A 17135-nucleotide genomic window follows, 5' to 3' on the forward strand; every position below is an offset into this window, starting at 1 on the left:
ACCATCCTGGCTAACACGGTGAAACCCCGTCTCTACTAAAAAATACAAAAAACTAGCCGGGCGAGGTGGCGGGCGCCTGTAGTCCCAGCTACTCGGGAGGCTGAGGAAGGAGAATGGTGTGAACCCGGGAGGCGGAGCTTGTAGTGTGCCACTGCACTCCAGCCTGGGAGACAGAGCGAGACTCCGTCTCAAAAAAAAACAAAAACAAAAACAAAAACAAAAACCACGAAACTCTTGTAGTATGCAGCGAGACAGCAAGAAGCATTTAAGTCACTGTCTGGCGTTATACCAGCACTTGTTAAACTGGAGGTTCTCGAGCAGTGAGCTCATCTCATCCTCCACTGTCTGCTGGTAGAGCCAGGCATTAACAAAATCATGCCAGCTAGCATGATCCTGAGATCCAGAAACAAACAGTCCTTCAAAACCAGCAGGCAGGCCGGGCGCAGGGGCTCACGCCTACAATCCCAGCACTTTGGGACGCCGAGGCAGGCGGATCACCTGAGGTCAGGATTTTGAGACCAGCCTGACCAATATGATGAAACCCCGTCTCTACTAAAAATACAAAAATTAGCCAGGCATCGTGGTGTGCACCTGTAATCCCAGCTATTTGGGAGGCTGAGGCAGGAGAATCGCTTGAACCCAGGAGGCAGAGGTTGCCGTGAGCCAAGATCACGCCAGTGCACTCCAGCCTGGGCAACAAGAGCAAAACGCTGTCTCAAAAACAAAACAAAAAAACCCCAAACACAAAAAACAGCATGCACGCAGGTTCCCTACCCAAACAGGACAGACAGGAGGGCAGCCCTTCGTTCGAACTCCCACCCGTTCTAGGCAGAGCTGCACTGTGGGGCCAAAGCCTGTGTTGTTGAGGGGAGTGACACAGACTCCCTCGCTGGGCGCTTCAGTCGATTCTCAGGCAGCGGAAACCTTTGCCAAGAGCACTGTCTGGCTCCCTCAGCAAACAGGACGGGATAAGGTTAGCTAATTAGTTTATCCAGGAAATATTTGCAGAGCCCCTACTTTGTACTTGAAACCGTGGACACAGTAACAAATATCAGAAGTTTACTCTTGGCCCCATGAAGCCTGAGGTCACAAATGGATATAAACTTAAAGCTAAAACAACACAATGACATGCACAATGTCACTGACAGGAGCTGGCAATGTTGATTCCAGAATGCCTGGCAGGTGCACTGTGAAGGGGCAGGTCGCACATGATCCTTAGACCCCGGTGCTTGGCTGTTTCCCTTCGATAAGGGATGGTTTCCAGCAGTGCGTGCTGGCACACGTCCCCCCGCCCTGCTCCCACACACCCCCGTAAATCCTATTGTGAGATCTCTAATTCCTCACGAGCTACCACTTCAGGCACACGGTGCACCGCTGAGGGAACGCAACGACAGAAGCTGCCTGAGGACCTGTTACCTGGCCAGGGCTGGTGGGCCACATGGAAAGGCAGGGGCATGCCTGCTGGTTGCTAGCTGGGGGCTGTTCTGTCATCCCGGGACAAGGGCTCAGATGCTGACACCTGTAGGCAGGCATCCCTGCAGCCGAGGAGAAATCGAAAGGAAACCATACCCGAGATGAAACAATTTAATGCTTCTGTTCTCAGCATTTCACAGCATGCAGGACTCAAATGTATACAACAGAAGAAAAAAACAATTTCTGGAAAAGCCTTTGTCCAGTGATATTTTGATATCTATTGACAATCTCTTAGAACTTTAAATCTCAAAAACAAAAAAGTACTGCGGATCTCCATAATTTATACAGAATTATCGGAATTCTATAAACTTTTCTGAACAGAACAATTACATGTCAAGAATCCATGAAGCCTCCAAGATGCACTCACATTTTTGAGGTTTTTATTAAAGCCAGTTTTTATTGTATTAAACAAATGCTCTCTGAGAATCGAAGACTTCTAAAGGTAGACAGGCCCAGTTTCCCGTTAAGGGTTCTGGAAGCAGAGCCTGGGGAAGGTCTGTGACTTGCCCATCACTGGACCACCAGAAGCCAGCGGGGGCCAGGCAGGGTCTCCAGGCTGCAGGTCCCTTCCAGTCCTGTCCCTGCTGCCCCCTGTGACCATCTCTGCTGAGAAGCATCGAAGGTTCGTCCTGCAGCCGCCAAGCTCACAAACCTCAGCCATCAGATGTTCCTGAAGCACAGGGCGAGTCCTGTTCTCAGAAGCCAACCCAGCTGCGCGTCTGGGCTCTGCTCTCTCACACCACAGCTGGGTCATCTGCGGCGACTCTCCTCTCCCCTGGGAAACATTTCCAGCTGGTCCACGTCCTGCACGGTGCTGCAGGGGGGCAGCAAGGCACGCTTGTGACATGAGGGTCTCGGCACATGTGAGGTAGGGTCAGCAGTGATGTCCACAACTCGACACACGCCCTCCACACCTGGGCGGCACTCGTGGGTACCCCTCCACCAGGCGGCCACGAAAAACAGATGACAACACGGCACAAAGACAGACTTCAGCTCACCAATCAGATGAAGGTTTTGGGGTTGGGTTTTTTCGGACAACGATGTACATTTTAGCTTCCGAATGTGCACAGGGGCACAAAGGTTCAGATGCTGGCACCATGGGCACCACAGGAGGGTGGAAAAAACCAACTCATTCGATTTTATTGTATTGATTTATTTTTTAATTTATTGAGACAGAATCTCACTCTGTCATCCAGGATGGAGTGCAGTGGTGCAATCTCGACTCACCGTAACCTCCGTCTCCTGAGTTCAAGCGATTCTCCTGCCTCAGCCTCCCGAGTAGCTCAGATTATAGGCATGTGCCAGTACGCCCGGCTAATTTTTGTATTTTTAGTAGAGACGAGGTTTCACCATGTTGGCCAGGCTGGTCTTGAACTCCTGACGTCAGGCGATCCACCTGCCTCGGCCTCCCAAAGTGCTGGGATTACAGGCGTGAGCCACCGTGCCTGGCCTCGATTTTAAAATCTACAATTCATCACTCATGAAAGAAATGTTTTTCATGGAAAAATGTCTTTTAAAATATAACTAAAACATATTTTTTAAAAACACACTTTATGAAGTTTCTCAGGTCAAGTAATATTTAAGTAAGAGGGGTCCACTGATGTATAAACGGTGTGAGATAAACTCTGCTGGAATTGTGCCATGTGTGCCGTTGCTGTGCAAAGCTACATGGGGACTGAGAACCATAAAATGATTTTCAGATATATGTCTAGAGAAAATGGAAACAAAAATAGAGCTGGTAAATCTAGATATTCGATAATTCAAAAAATATAAATCTTGAATTCCTGGCACCAATTTTAAAAAACATTAGACTCTATGACAAGATCATCTCCTTTAGGGCACATTCTTAACAGCTTTGACTTATATAAAAACGCAGCATCCTGCAGAGGACACGTGCCGTGCTTCCAGTGCCACTGCAACATCATTCGGCGGCGTTCGGCTGGCCGCTGGTTCGCCTGATGGCGCGAGCTACGCAGCATGCTCTGCAGTCCCACAGGCGGCGCCACGGCTCTACCTTAGTGTTTTGTAAATACTAAAAAGTCATGCAGAAATCTCCTAATGCAACAGCTGTGATGACAAATCTCCAAACATCCCAAAGCAGCCATGTCCTGGGGAACTTCCTGCGGTGTCCACAAAGCAGCCGCTGCTGTCCTCCGGCAGAATGGGAGGGCTCCTCTGGTTCCATGGCGGATCAACAATGACTTCTGGAATCAGTGACAATGCACCCAGGAACTGACCGAAATCTCCTTGCAGGATACAAATCATTTCACAATCTTACTCCTGCTTAACTTGCTGCCTAGAAAAGGCTGCGTTTTCCACCTGTGACTACTGGCCGTGCATATTCTACAAAATCATCTATAAGAACAGGCCAAGCTCCTAAAGGAAAGCAAGCAAACAGAAGACGCGTTAGAGCACCGTTTTTATCTTCAAGGCATTGTGTCACATATCAATCCAACATTTACATTTCAAGAACCCAAATGATTTGAGGTCCATACCATTTGTATTTCACAGAATGAACCAGCCCAAGTTACCCAGTTCTTTTGTCCTAGCACAGCCAGGTCGGGAGCCCTGGTGTGTGCGTGCTGGTATGTCCAGGGGGCTGTGGGCTCACAGTGGCCCTGCTTGCTCCATGAGTGCCCCAGGCAGTCACACCAGCTGCTCAGGAAGGGAGTGAAATGGACCCACTCGGACCAGGAGGCACGTTCCTCAGGTCACTGGCATTCTTACCAGCAGGGGGTGCTGCCTCCTGCGGCTCTTCCCCAGTGGGACCACCCCCTCGTGCCCTGCCCTTCCCTGTCCCGGCAGCCCCAAGGGCCCTCTGAGCTCCTGCACTGCTGCCTCAATCCTGGAAGCTGTGCTTCTGTCAATGAAATTCAATGATCCCTTCTTTCATTTGACAAGCAGTTACTGGGTGCCTCTGATCTAGGGACGGTGCAACGTGTGGAGGACACAGAGAAACAGAAGCTAAAGCAGGCAGACAGCCACGTAAACCACCCGTTAAAGGCGTGGTGCCAGTGCCCAGAACAGATCACTGCCTGCCGAGGGGGAGGGAGGAAGCAAAGTGGGTGGGGGTCTGGAAGGGGGCCTTCTACCCGGAGACCATCCCTCCCGAAGGTGGCAGCGTGCCCAGCACACAGCAGGCTTCAAAGGTCCTCCAATGCAGCGTCCTAAACACGGGGGGAGACAAATACATAGAGATATATTTACGTAAGAAGACAGGAGCTGGAATCTCTGAGGAAGCCTAAAGAGCGCAGTGTGGAACTGACCTACTGAGAATCTGGGAGTGGTGGTTTCCGAACACCTAACTCCGTGGCTCCACCATGGGGGTCTCTGCACATCCAATTTTGAAATGCTTTGGCTTAGAGGACTGTTTTCTTGATTTACACTAAATATAAAGCTGCATTTTTCTTTTTTTTTTTTTTTTTTTTTTTTTTTTTTTTGAGACAGAGTCTCGCTCTGTCGCCCAGGCTGGAGTGCAGTGGCGCGATCTCGGCTCACTGCAAGCTCCGCCTCCCGGGTTCACGCCATTCTCCTGCCTCAGCCTCCCGAGTAGCTGGGACTACAGGCGCCCACAACCGCGCCCGGCTAATTTTTTGTATTTTTAGTAGAGACGGGGTTTCACCGTGGTCTCGATCTCCTGACCTTGTGATCCGCCCGCCTCGGCCTCCCAAAGTGCTGGGATTACAGGCGTGAGCCACCGCGCCCGGCCGACCAAAGCTGCATTTTTCTTTTGTATGATTTACAGAAAATAAGGAAGGGGGTAGGTAGTATTATCACCACCCCCATCTCAGTGGCGGGGTCACCACTCTAGAGGCAGGAAAAGTTAACGTTCTCAGGTGTAAGCATTTCGGTCAATCATCTGAAGCACAACTTCCGGTACCTTCTTCATCGTAGTTAGACATATCATCTGCAATCATGTTTCCAAAGTCCAGAAGGAGGTTCCAAGTGTCCCTTGGAATTGATCTTTTGTGATGCTCCTAATATATAAGGAGAAAAAAAACCCACCAGATTTAAAATACAGAGCTTAACTCTCATACATTCTAGTGGCCTCGCGATCTTCAATTAACGATCTTCGTTAATTTGATTAGGAACAAGTACAATAACATTGTTAAAAGTAATAGTGTTCTGCATAAATGTTAAGTGCTACAACAATGCCAATGTCCAAATATAGAAAGCGACTTACTTAAAAACAAAACATTTTAAATATTACAATTATAAACTCCTGTTTTGTCACACAGAAGGGCAGCATTTTAATCTCGTTACCTGCCCATCAGCTGCATGTATATGTATATATTCATGAACAGCTCATAAGCTTGTCTTACATTTTAAAACATTAACTGCTATCGAATTACATGTCGTTTTCTGCAACTTGTTTTTTCCCCACTCAGCATAACGTCTGAAGCGTACGCGGGCTGACTTGTTTGCACTTGTTTGCGTGGCTCCAAAGCTGTGCTCCATCGCACCAATATTCTGACTTTTTAGTCCGTCCTCCTTTGGATGGTCACTGGCTTTTCCAGTGTTCTGCTGTTACGACGACACTGTGAGCGCCTTTATCCCCATTTCCACACACAAGAGCGTGAGGTTCTCTGGGAAACATCTACGACTTAGGTTTGACCCAGGCAAGGCGTAAGGGGGCTGTGGGCACAGCATTACTGACCTCTGGATGTTTTGAGAGAAGTAATACGGCACAGGAGGTGACGAAACACACAGCTGCAAAGGCGCCTCCCGATGGCAAACCCACAGAGCTAACTGAGGGACACCACCTTCCACAGACAGCTCCGCCCCCTGCCTGCCATGCTCTCCGGGTGCCACCCACAGAACTGAGGGACACCACCTTCCTGAACAGCTCCACCCCATGCCATGCTCCCTGGGTGCCACCACAAGAACTGAGGGACACCACCTTTCTGAACAGCTCCACCCCCATGCCATGCTCTAAAGTTGCCACCACAGAACTGAGGGACACCACCTTTCACAGACAGCTCCACCCCCGCCTGCCATGCTCCCTGGGTGCCACCCACAGAACTGAGGGACACCACCTTCCACAGACAGCTCCACCCCCCGCCTGCCATGCTCCTGGGTGCCACCCACAGAACTAACTGAGTGACATCACCTTCCACAGACAGCTCCACCCCTCGCCTGCCATGCTCCCTGGATTGCCACCCTGGGGCAGTGACATCATCTTCCATAGACAGCTCCACCCCCCACCTGCCATGCTCTCCGGGTGCCACCCGCAGGACTCAGTGACATCACCTTCTGCAGACAGCTCCGCCCCCCGCCTGCCATGCTCTCCGGGTGCCACCCACAGGGCAAGAGGCACACCACCTTTCTGAACAGCTCGCCCCCGCCTGCCATGCTCTCCGGGTGCCACCCACAGAACTGAGGGACACCACCTTTCACAGACAGCTCCACCCCCATACTACCCATGTCTCAGGGGTGCCACCCACAGAACTGAGGGACACCACCTTCCACAGACAGCTCCGCCCCCCGCCTGCCATGCTCTCTGGGTGCCGTTCCCAGATGAGAAAGCAGAGGCATGTGGAAGTGACCTGCCCAGCCACAGGACTCGTAAGTGGCAAAGTCTGTGTCACCCAGTGTCAGGTGAATGGAGGCAGTGTGGGTCCTGGCCTGGCTGTGTGTTGGCGTTGGAAGACCACTTCTTTCACTTTCATGGACAGAATGGCAAGAGGTCTGGGCATCTCTGCCATCACCAGGCTTGTGGCCACTCACTTTCAACAACCCACAGCTGCACCTGCTGCCAGCAAGACGAGCTGGCATGACACAGCCCTGTCCCACGCCAGGAAAGTGTCTCTCCAGAGGGCCCATGAAGGCCTCCTTTCCTTCTGAGTATGGCCTCAGACCACAGACACAGAGTGGCTGGGCACCGCCAGATACACTCCAAAGTTCTGGAACCCAAACCAACATACAGAAGTGTGGCACTGGCACTGTGTTGAGGATTCGGAGTTCTCAGTGGAAAGACAGAATTACTGCCTAGGTCCTCGGAGGAGACAACGCAGGGGCTGCTGGGCTGGGGTCGCAGAGTCTCCAGGAACCCCAGCCTGAGAGGAGCTTCCGTGACTGCCAAGGAGCCACATTCTGAGGTGGCCCCAGATCAGGCCCATCCCAGCCCTGCGGTCTCCTGCAAGGTGACAGAGCCAAGTGGCAACCTGTCTGGACCTGTGGATCTCTGTGTGGGACGTTCATCTGCTGAAAACCTCCACGTGTGAGGCCTGAGGTGGATGATCACACGCAGCCTCACACCTACCGACCTCCCTCCACAGTGAGCCGCGAGGCCCGAGAGACACAGGAGGACGCACCTCAGTAAGAAGCGTGTTCCACAGATCTGGCAAGCCTTCAGACAACACACTAACTTCCAATCACCTTGGCCTTCTAAGTCTGGCAAAAAGAGAGAAAGAGCAGTTAGTAAATCTCACTCTCTTTTTCTACTGCACAAAAAATGACCACTTCTTAGCACATCAATATTTACTTCATCAATAAAAGGTGGCAATTTTACCCAAGAGTCATGAGGCTTAATCTCTACGGAAGTGCTCCTGAGAACTCTATGTAGTCTAATTTTATACATCTGGGGAAACTTCTTCAAAAAGAGCTTGTATATTAAGTTATTTGGATATGCACACAATTCCCCCCTAATTAATCAGTTTTGGAGACTTGCATTTCCATACATAGTGGGTGTTCTTTAAACATGACCTGATCTGGATACTATTAATTCATATCATTTGTTTTTAAAAATAGACCACTGGCCTGAGTGTCAAACTGCAAATCAAAGGACCAGTTTAGAAAGGAAGGGACACACTGTTCTCCAAATAGACCTGCCTTATTACTATATGAACTAAGAATCTGTTTCACAAGTAATTATAGAGGCCTTATGAGGGCTCTGATTTGTTCCTAAAGCATCAAGTTAAATTGGCACCTAGCAGGGAAAGTGTTCTCACTGATACAAGACATCTACACACTGACACTGCGTAACAATCAAACCGGACATCTAAACATTTACACTTCGCATCAATCAAACAGGACATCTACACGTCGACACTGCGTATCAATCAAACAGGACATTGACACATCAACACTTCGCATCAATCAAACAGGACATCTACATATCGACACTGTGTATCAATCAAACAGGACATCTACATATCGACACTGCGTATCAATCAAACAGGACATCTACATATCGACACTGCGTATCAATCAAACAGGACATCGACACATCGACACTGCGTATCAATCCAACAGGACATCTGCACATCGACTGCATTATCAAACAGGACATTTACACATCAACACTGTGTATCAATCAAACAGGACATCTACACATGGACACTGCGCATCAGTCAAACAGGACATCTGCACATTGACACTGCATATCAAACAGGACATCTGCACATCGACAATGTGTATCAAACAGGACATCTGCACATCAACACTGCACATCAGTCAAACAGGACATCTGCACATCGACACTGCATATCAAACAGGACATCTGCACATCGACACTGCGTGTCAATCAAACAGGACATCTAAACATTTACACTGAGCATCAATCAAACAGGACATCTGCACATGGACACTGCGTATCAATCCAACAGGACATCTGCACATCGACACTGCGTATCAAACAGGACATTTACACATCAACACTGTGTATCAATCAAACAGGACATCTGCACATGGACACTGCGTATCAATCCAACAGGACATCTGCACATCGACACTGCGTATCAAACAGGACATTTTACACATCAACACTGTGTATCAATCAAACAGGACATCTACACATGGACACTGCGCATCAGTCAAACAGGACATCTGCACATTGACACTGCATATCAGTCAAACAGGACGTTGACACATTGACACTGCGTATCGGTCAAACAGGACATCTGCACATCGACACTGAGCATCGGTCAAACAGGACATCTGCACATCAACACTGCGTGTCAATCAAACAGCAGACATCTGCACATCGACACTGGTATCAATCCAACAGGACATCTGCACATCGACAATGTGTATCAAACAGGACATCTGCACATCAACACTGCGTGTCAATCAAACAGGACATCTGCACATCGACACTGCATATCAAACAGGACATCTGCACATCGACAGTGCGTATCAATCCAATAGGACATCTGCACATCGACAATGTGTATCAAACAGGACATCTGCACATCAACACTGCGTGTCAATCAAACAGGACATCTGCACATTGATACTGCATATCAAACAGGACATCTACACATCAACACTGCATATCAATCGAACAGGACATCTACACATCGACACTGTGCATCAATCAAAGCCAACACCCTCACTTTTCCCACACGGGAAAAGTGGTGATTATTTCACGACTTCTATACAAATCTCTGCTACTGAAGATGTCTAATAGAATATGAATGCTTAGTTTCAGGGCTGTCTCCAATCCATAGTTTGTGAAATACTGATTTATTCTCTGCTCAACAGAATCTTGATAACGATTTCTTTTTATATGCTTGACACAGCAAGTACATAAAGGGGTTCAGAATTCTACTTTTTAAAAGTGACCGGCCAGGCGCGGTGGCTTACTCCTGTAATCCCAGCACTTTAGGAGGCCGAGGGGGGTGGATCACCTGAAGTCAGGAGTTTGAGACCAGCCTGACCAACATGGTGAAACCCTGTCTCTACTAAAAATACAAAATTAGCCGGGCGTGGTGGCTAATGCTTGTAATTCCAGCTACTCGGGAGGCTGAGGCAGGAGAATCACTTGAACCCGGGAGGTGGAGATTGCACCAAGCCAAGATTGCACCATTGCACTCCAGCCTGGGCAACAAGAGCGAAACTCCATCTCAAAAATAATTAAATAAATAAAATAAAAAGTAAATAAATAAATAAAGGGACCTCCTTTAATCATGTTGAACAGTGTTCGCCACTTTTAGGCAATAAAAGAACAGTTATATTTACGTAAGATAAACTAATGTGAAAAGCAGATTAATACGTTAAGTAATATATTAGTTTAAATGCAAAGCACATAACTAAACACTTTTCAAAGGATTTTTTTCTAAATCTGGTTTAATCCCACTTAAACAGAAGTTACTAAAGTTGGAGCTCTAGCAAGATTTCCGGGTCGATCATTATTAAAATGGTTAGATAAGCAAGAGACGTATGAGTAGCAAAACCCACTTTAAATAAAACGCCTCTAAATTCCCTGTGTGCAAAGGTATCATTACCAACTTCCTCAGTTTTGAATACCCTGGAGTCTGAATCAGAAAGAAAGAGAGAGTCAGAAAGTGCCACGTAACTGAGAAACAGAACGGCTCTCTAGACCTTACCGATGGGACCCGCAGTAAAATGCTAAGAAGATGATTAGTCTTGTCCTGCTTATAAGTCTACATCCTTATCACTTAGGAAGAACATTAATTGAAATCTATATTCAACTCATCTTAATGATGTAAAGCTCTCACATTGAGAAATGGAGGTGAACCTGGGGAGGAAGAAAAAATAAAGTTTGATGGCATACATGTAATCTAGTTACTTAAAGTTTTATGGCATACATTTAATCTAGTTACTTTGGGTTAGTTTTGGTCCTAAAAACTTTTCTTACAAAGGACCTGATTTGTATGTTTGTTAATCACATTATCAGAAGTAAATATATGCTTTTTCAACATTTATTATTATTTATATAAAAATGTTTAATATTGTCCTAATGGACTTAGCCATTTGCAAAACAGTAACAACAACAACAAAAACAACAACTCAGAATGGCAGAACTTGGGAGCGGAAATCAAGACCAACAGCTACTCTGGTGGCTACATCTTTATAGCAGCTATTTTCTTCCCAAGAACCTCGAGAAAGTCTCATCTCCTAAGTGAAAACACGTTAGAAGAAGGCATTACGATTTAAAATTCATGCTTGTGATGCTCCACTTAGGATTAATGAAGATGTGTCCTCTATCAAAAAAGGACCTTAGGGCAGACATAAACATTAGCTAGCTCTCATGAAACTTGACTTCCTCAAACATCAAGATTCTCAAAGCTGGCCGGGCACAGTGGCTCACACCTGTAATCACAGCACTTTAGGAGGCCGAGGGAGGAGCTTCACTTGAAGTCAAGAGTTTGAGATCAGCCTGGGCAACAGAGCAAGACCCTCACCTCTTTTAAAAAAAACACACACACACGATTCCCAAAGCCAGCTGATTCCAGACTCTAGCCAGTATGAAACTATGTTGTTTCTTACATCAAAACAGAGCCAAGTAACTTTATCCTCTTTAGTAGGTTAACCATTAGTTAAGAGGAAAGCATCATCTTACATAAAAATACAGCACAATTTTCACACACACACATACACACAGATACACACAGATACCCACACGGAGACACAGACACACACACAGAGACACAGATACCCAGACACACATACACACAGTGACACAGACACACAGAGACACACAGACACACACACACACACACAGACACACACACGAAGGAAATAAAGGGTAAATCTGTGTCTTTTGGCTCCATGTTCCCACGGCAGTCCATGCTTTTTCTAGCAACAGTTGGACACTTGTCTCAACCTGTTCAATTTATCCTTAATTTCTCACAAGACAGACCATGTAATCTTTGGAAATGGTAAACTGATGGCTCTATTTTTGGGTTATAGTCATATAATTATTATTCTTGTTTTATTTCTGTTTGTTAAAAGCCCTCAAAAAAACTTCTCTAAAAATAGTGTATAATCTATTTGAAGTATTCACACAATCTAATCATTTCCCGAGGAGGCTATTGTTATAATAAAATTTCATTTTCTCTCTGCTATTGTCATGAAGCAAAGAAACAAAACCAGTGATGCTTCCCACCCTATAGTGAATGATTCTGACAAACATTTCATTTAAGTGTCTACAGGAGTAAACAAGTCCTTGTTCTCAGTGAGGAATTCAAGGATAAACTCTCAATCTGTTGCAGCTTTCAATGGCCTATTCTGCCACTGAAAGTTCTGATGCTTGAGGAAATTTATAAAACGCAGGCTGAACATGGTAGGTCCTGAATCTTAAAAATGTTTCAAAACACTCTCTACACATATACTGACCTTCCTTGACACATTTGTGCAGAAAGAAAATAAATTTTGCAACTCTGAACTGGCAATTAATTTAGACTCTAATTTATAACCTCCTGGAAATTACCATGGAATGAAGTGGTGGCGCCCAGTGGAAGGAACTCGGTGCGTTTCCAGGACGGGGCAGCCGGGCTTCGCTGCGGGGCGCGTGGAGCCTCTGCAGGCCCAGTGCTCTTCCCCAGTCACCACGCTGCAAGGAGGCCCAAGCAGGGCAGCTGGGGGCAGGTGGGAGGCCACAGTGCAGAGCAGCACGGATGGAAGAGAAGGGCCACCCAGTGGAATCTGCCCAAGTTCCTGAACCAACGGATCATCAACTACCAAAATGACTGTCATTTGAAGCCCCTGTGTTTTGCGCAGTCATTACTAACCCAGGCGGCCAGCCTGGCTGAAGCCTGAGGGACTGTGTTTCAGCAAGCTCTGCAGTGATGCCGATGTTGCTGGCTTTGCCAAGGGCCTAGAAAAGCTCCGTAATACTTTTCCGTATGTGTCAAGTTAACATGGCATTATAAGATAAAAATTTTTAAAGATAATACCTACACATGACAGTCAGATAAAATGCTAATCTTTTTAACATTTTTCCATGTCAACATTTAAATGAAGGATCTCCTGCATTGCAGAGTATCAATAACTATAAATGGTTACCTCTAATAGAAGCTGAATTATCTTAAGATTATACTGAAGATATTAAAGTAACAGTTCAAAATAGTCAGAAAAAAAGTTTTATCATTCACTGAAATTTCAAAGTGTCCTTCCTGATAAACATTTAACAATAACAAATAATTGCTATTATTTTAAAATTTGGATCAGACTAATTCTCACTTTGGAAAGGAAGCTGGATAGACGTCTAAGAATTAAACTGCTCAAAAGTAAAGCATGACCCACACTTTCCTTGAAAAATCATGATCATTACACTCAGACCTGAAATGGCCAAATTTTAGAAAAGTGTGAGAAGCAGCATTTCTTGCTTGGGTGACTATTGCCAGAGAAAACGGGGGTGAGGGGATGAGGAAACAGAGAGAAGTGGAGGGAAAAAAAAAAAAAACCTGCATGAGATGGAAGAACAGCTATAGTAGAAACCGGAACCTGTCAGGAGCACAGGTGGCCCTGTCCTTACTAAGTGACAGAGCCCAAGAACGCTGAGGGATCTCATCCCAAGTCTTCCTCTGCACCATTATTCTCTTGTCTATTTGCTTTTTTTTTTTTTTTTTTGAAATAAGGTCTGGCTCTGTCGCCCAGGCTGGAGTGCAGTGGTGCAGTCTCAGCTCACTGCAGCCTCCACCTCCCGGGCTCAAGCAATCCTCTTGCCTCAGCCTCCTGAGTAGCAGGGACTACAGGTGTGTACCACCACACCCAGGTAATTCTTGTGTGTGTGTGTGTGTGTGTGTATATATATGTGTGTATATATATACGTGTGTGTGTGTGTATATATTTTTTTCTTTTTTGAGATGGAATCTTGCTCTGTCACCCAGGGTGGAGTGCAGTGATGTGATATCAGCTCACTGCAACCTCTGCCTCCTGGGTTCAAGTGATTCTCGTGCCTCAGCCTTCTGAGTAGATGGGACTACAGGTGTGCGCCACCAGACCCAGTTAATTTTTTGTTTTAGGAGAGATGGGGTTTTGCCATGTTGCCCAGGCTGGTCTCAAACTCCTGACCTTAAGTTATCCACCCAGAAGTGCTGGGATTACAGGCATGAACCACCACGCTCGGCCTGCTTGTTAGTTTCTAGAAAAGACTGGTAATGGTTTCTTGAGAATATTGATGATAGTTACTGAGTAATCAGGGTCTAAACTAAACTGAGCTTTAACTTTAATGACTATTTTGCCTCAGTGTCTTAGAAAGAAATAAAAGTGGAATAGAGAAGATAAATAACAAGAGTTTTATCATAGAAAACCAAATGCTTTCATTTGTTAAAAGTAGACTGAATCTGACATCTGGTGTGTAGTTCATACATCAAGAGTTATTTTATAAACAGAGTCATTCTGTAGATGCAGAAATACTTTTCAGTGTAGACTTTCCCCTCTTTTGATATGTTAAGTCATTTCTCCATTCAGAGGCAAAATAATAACTCTTCACTGCCTTTAGAATAAACATTTCCTCCCCCGATGTGGAAACTAACTTAAATTTCAGCATACGTTTTCAGGGGAGAGGGTGAAGTTTGCAGACCGAGAGCTATGTCTCCGTGGTTGAAACAGTAAGTTTCTGACCACATCTCCTGGAGGCCATGTTTCGTGGTGAAACGGGCTCTTCTCCAGCTGGTTCAGGCTGGAAGCGGAATCCAGGTGGGTGGGATGGCAAACTGTTAAAGAATCCCCATTGCCATCACTGTCCTTTGGATGTTAAACCTCGTTTTTTTCCCCACACAATATAAAAAACCTAAAGCAGGCCGGGCGCGGTGGCTCAAGCCTGTAATCCCAGCACTTTGGGAGGCCGAGACGGGCGGATCACGAGGTCAGGAGGTCGAGACCATCCTGGCTAACACGGTGAAACCCCGTCTCTACTAAAAAAAAAAAAAAACAAAAAACTAGCCGGGCGAGGTGGCGGGCGCCTGTAGTCCCAGCTACTCGGGAGGCTGAGGCAGGAGAATGGCGTGAACCCGGGAGGCGGAGCTTGCAGTGAGCTGAGATCCGGCCACTGCACTCCAGCCTGGGTGACAGAGCGAGACCCCGTCTCAAAAAAAAAAAAAAAAAAAAAAAAAAAAAAAAAAAACCTAAAGCACCAGAACCAGTGCTGGAGACCAGCCGGTTTAGACCGGAAGTCATACTGCTGGTGGTACACGGCAGAGAAGCCCGTTTACTGTCTCTCTAGGTAGAAATATCTAGAGGATGTAACAGCCTCTGAGAAACATGATGTTACTATGTGGATTTTAAAAAATATAATACTTGCTATAATGTGCATATTGGAGGCAACTGTGAAACTGGTCTGTGATCACCAGTGTAGTCTGTTGTAAATTCAAAGACAGCTTGTTGAACTTTGTTTTTATTTTTTACCTACTGTTTTCAGAGTGCCTATTTTGAATTAAAATTTGTTATACCACTGCAAAAAAAAAAAGAGTTTTAGTCCCCGAAGTAAAATGTCAGCTTACAAAGAGCAGTCCTGGGCACATCCATTAGGATGGCCACTATTCAGAAAACAGTGATTGTTGGCAGGATGTGCAGAGGCTGGTTGGATGCTCTGCTTCGTTGCTGATAGGAATGTAAAAAAATAAATATGGTGGTCCTCATTCCTCAAGAAATTAAACAGAATTACCATACAGTCCAGTAATTCCATTTCTGTGTATATACCCAAAAGAATTAAAAGCAGGGACTGGCGCGGTGGCTCACGCCTGTAATCCCAGCACTTTGGGAGGCCGAGGCAGGCGGATCATCTGAGGTCGGGAGTTCGAGACCAGCCTGACCAACATGGAGAAACCCCGTCTCTACTAATAATACAAAAATTAGCTGGGCGTGGTGGTGCATGCCTGTAATCCCAGCTACTCGGGAGGCTGAGGCAGGAGAATCACTTGAACCTGGGAGGCGGAGGTTGTAGTGAGCTGAAATTGTGCCATTGCACTCCAGCCTGGGCAACAAGAGCGAAACTCTGTCTCAAAAAAAAAAAAAAAGAATTAAAAGCAGGGTCTAAAACAGGTATATGTACATGCATCACGCATGTTCACAGCAGTGTTATTCACAAGAGCCAAACAGTAAAATTAAACTAAGTGTCCACTGGAATGAATGGATAAACAAAATGTGGTCTATACATACAGGGAATATTATTCAGCCTTGAAAAAGGAAGGAAATTCTGACACACACTACAACAAAACATTATATCAAGCGAAACAAGCTAGTCACAGAAAGATACATACTGTGAAATTCCACTTACGTGAGGTCCCAGGAGGAGTCAACTCCAGAGACCAGAAGTAGAATGGGGGCTGCCAGTGGCAGGGGAGAGGGAAGTGGGGAGTCAGTGTTTGATGGGGACAGTTTCAGTTTGGGAAGATGAGAAAGTTCTGGGAATAAACACTGGTGATGTTTACACACTCTGAAAGTACTTAGTGCTACTGAACCGTACACTTAAACAGTTAAAATGGTTAAAAAAAAAAAAGACAAAAGGCTGGGTGTGGTGGCTCACACCTGTAATCCCAACACTTTGGGAGGCCGAGGCGGATGGCTCAAGAGGTCAGGAGATCGAGACCATCCTGGCTAACATGGTGAAACCCTGTCTCTACTAAAAATACAAAACCTAGCCGGGCGAGGTGGCGGGTGCCTGTAGTCCCAGCTACTCGGAGGCTGAGGCTGGAGAATCGTGTGAACCCAGGAGGCGGAGCTTGCAGTGAACTGAGATCGCGCCACTGCACTCCAGCCTGGGTGACAGGGCGAGACTCTGTCTCGAAAAAAAAAAAAAGACAAGACAAGACAAAAGAACAGTCTTCGGGAAATAAACCCCCAAGGACTCCTGACTTGACTGGTTTAAACACGAGACATCCCACGCTCCATCACTCTCTCCTTCAGACAAGCAGCCTACGAGGACGCAGCACTAAAAGGGGGCGGGGGAGGGCCCTGGACAGTCGGGGCGG

General features: G+C 46.4%; 1 protein-coding gene across 5 annotated transcripts in view; it reads right to left on the minus strand.

The window, feature by feature from the left end:
• Positions 1–1568: 1568 nt before the first annotated feature.
• Positions 1569–17135, minus strand: part of DCUN1D2 (defective in cullin neddylation 1 domain containing 2) — a 37736-nt gene continuing 22169 nt past the window's right edge. For 4 of the 5 annotated variants that reach the window (XM_031655689.1, XM_031655685.1, XM_031655687.1 and 1 more), the window contains 2 exons: positions 5354–5450; positions 1569–3849 (listed from right to left, as the gene is read on the minus strand). In XM_031655689.1, coding sequence (XP_031511549.1) covers positions 5377–5450 — 74 coding nt within the window. In that variant the 3' untranslated portion in view covers positions 1569–3849; positions 5354–5376. Of the gene's footprint in view, positions 3850–5353; positions 5451–10294; positions 10955–17135 lie in introns of those variants that run through there. The other variant, XM_031655686.1, reaches the window with a different exon arrangement.

Source organism: Papio anubis, chromosome 15, assembly GCF_008728515.1.
Source record: "Papio anubis isolate 15944 chromosome 15, Panubis1.0, whole genome shotgun sequence".
Taxonomy (NCBI): Eukaryota; Metazoa; Chordata; class Mammalia; order Primates; family Cercopithecidae; genus Papio; species Papio anubis.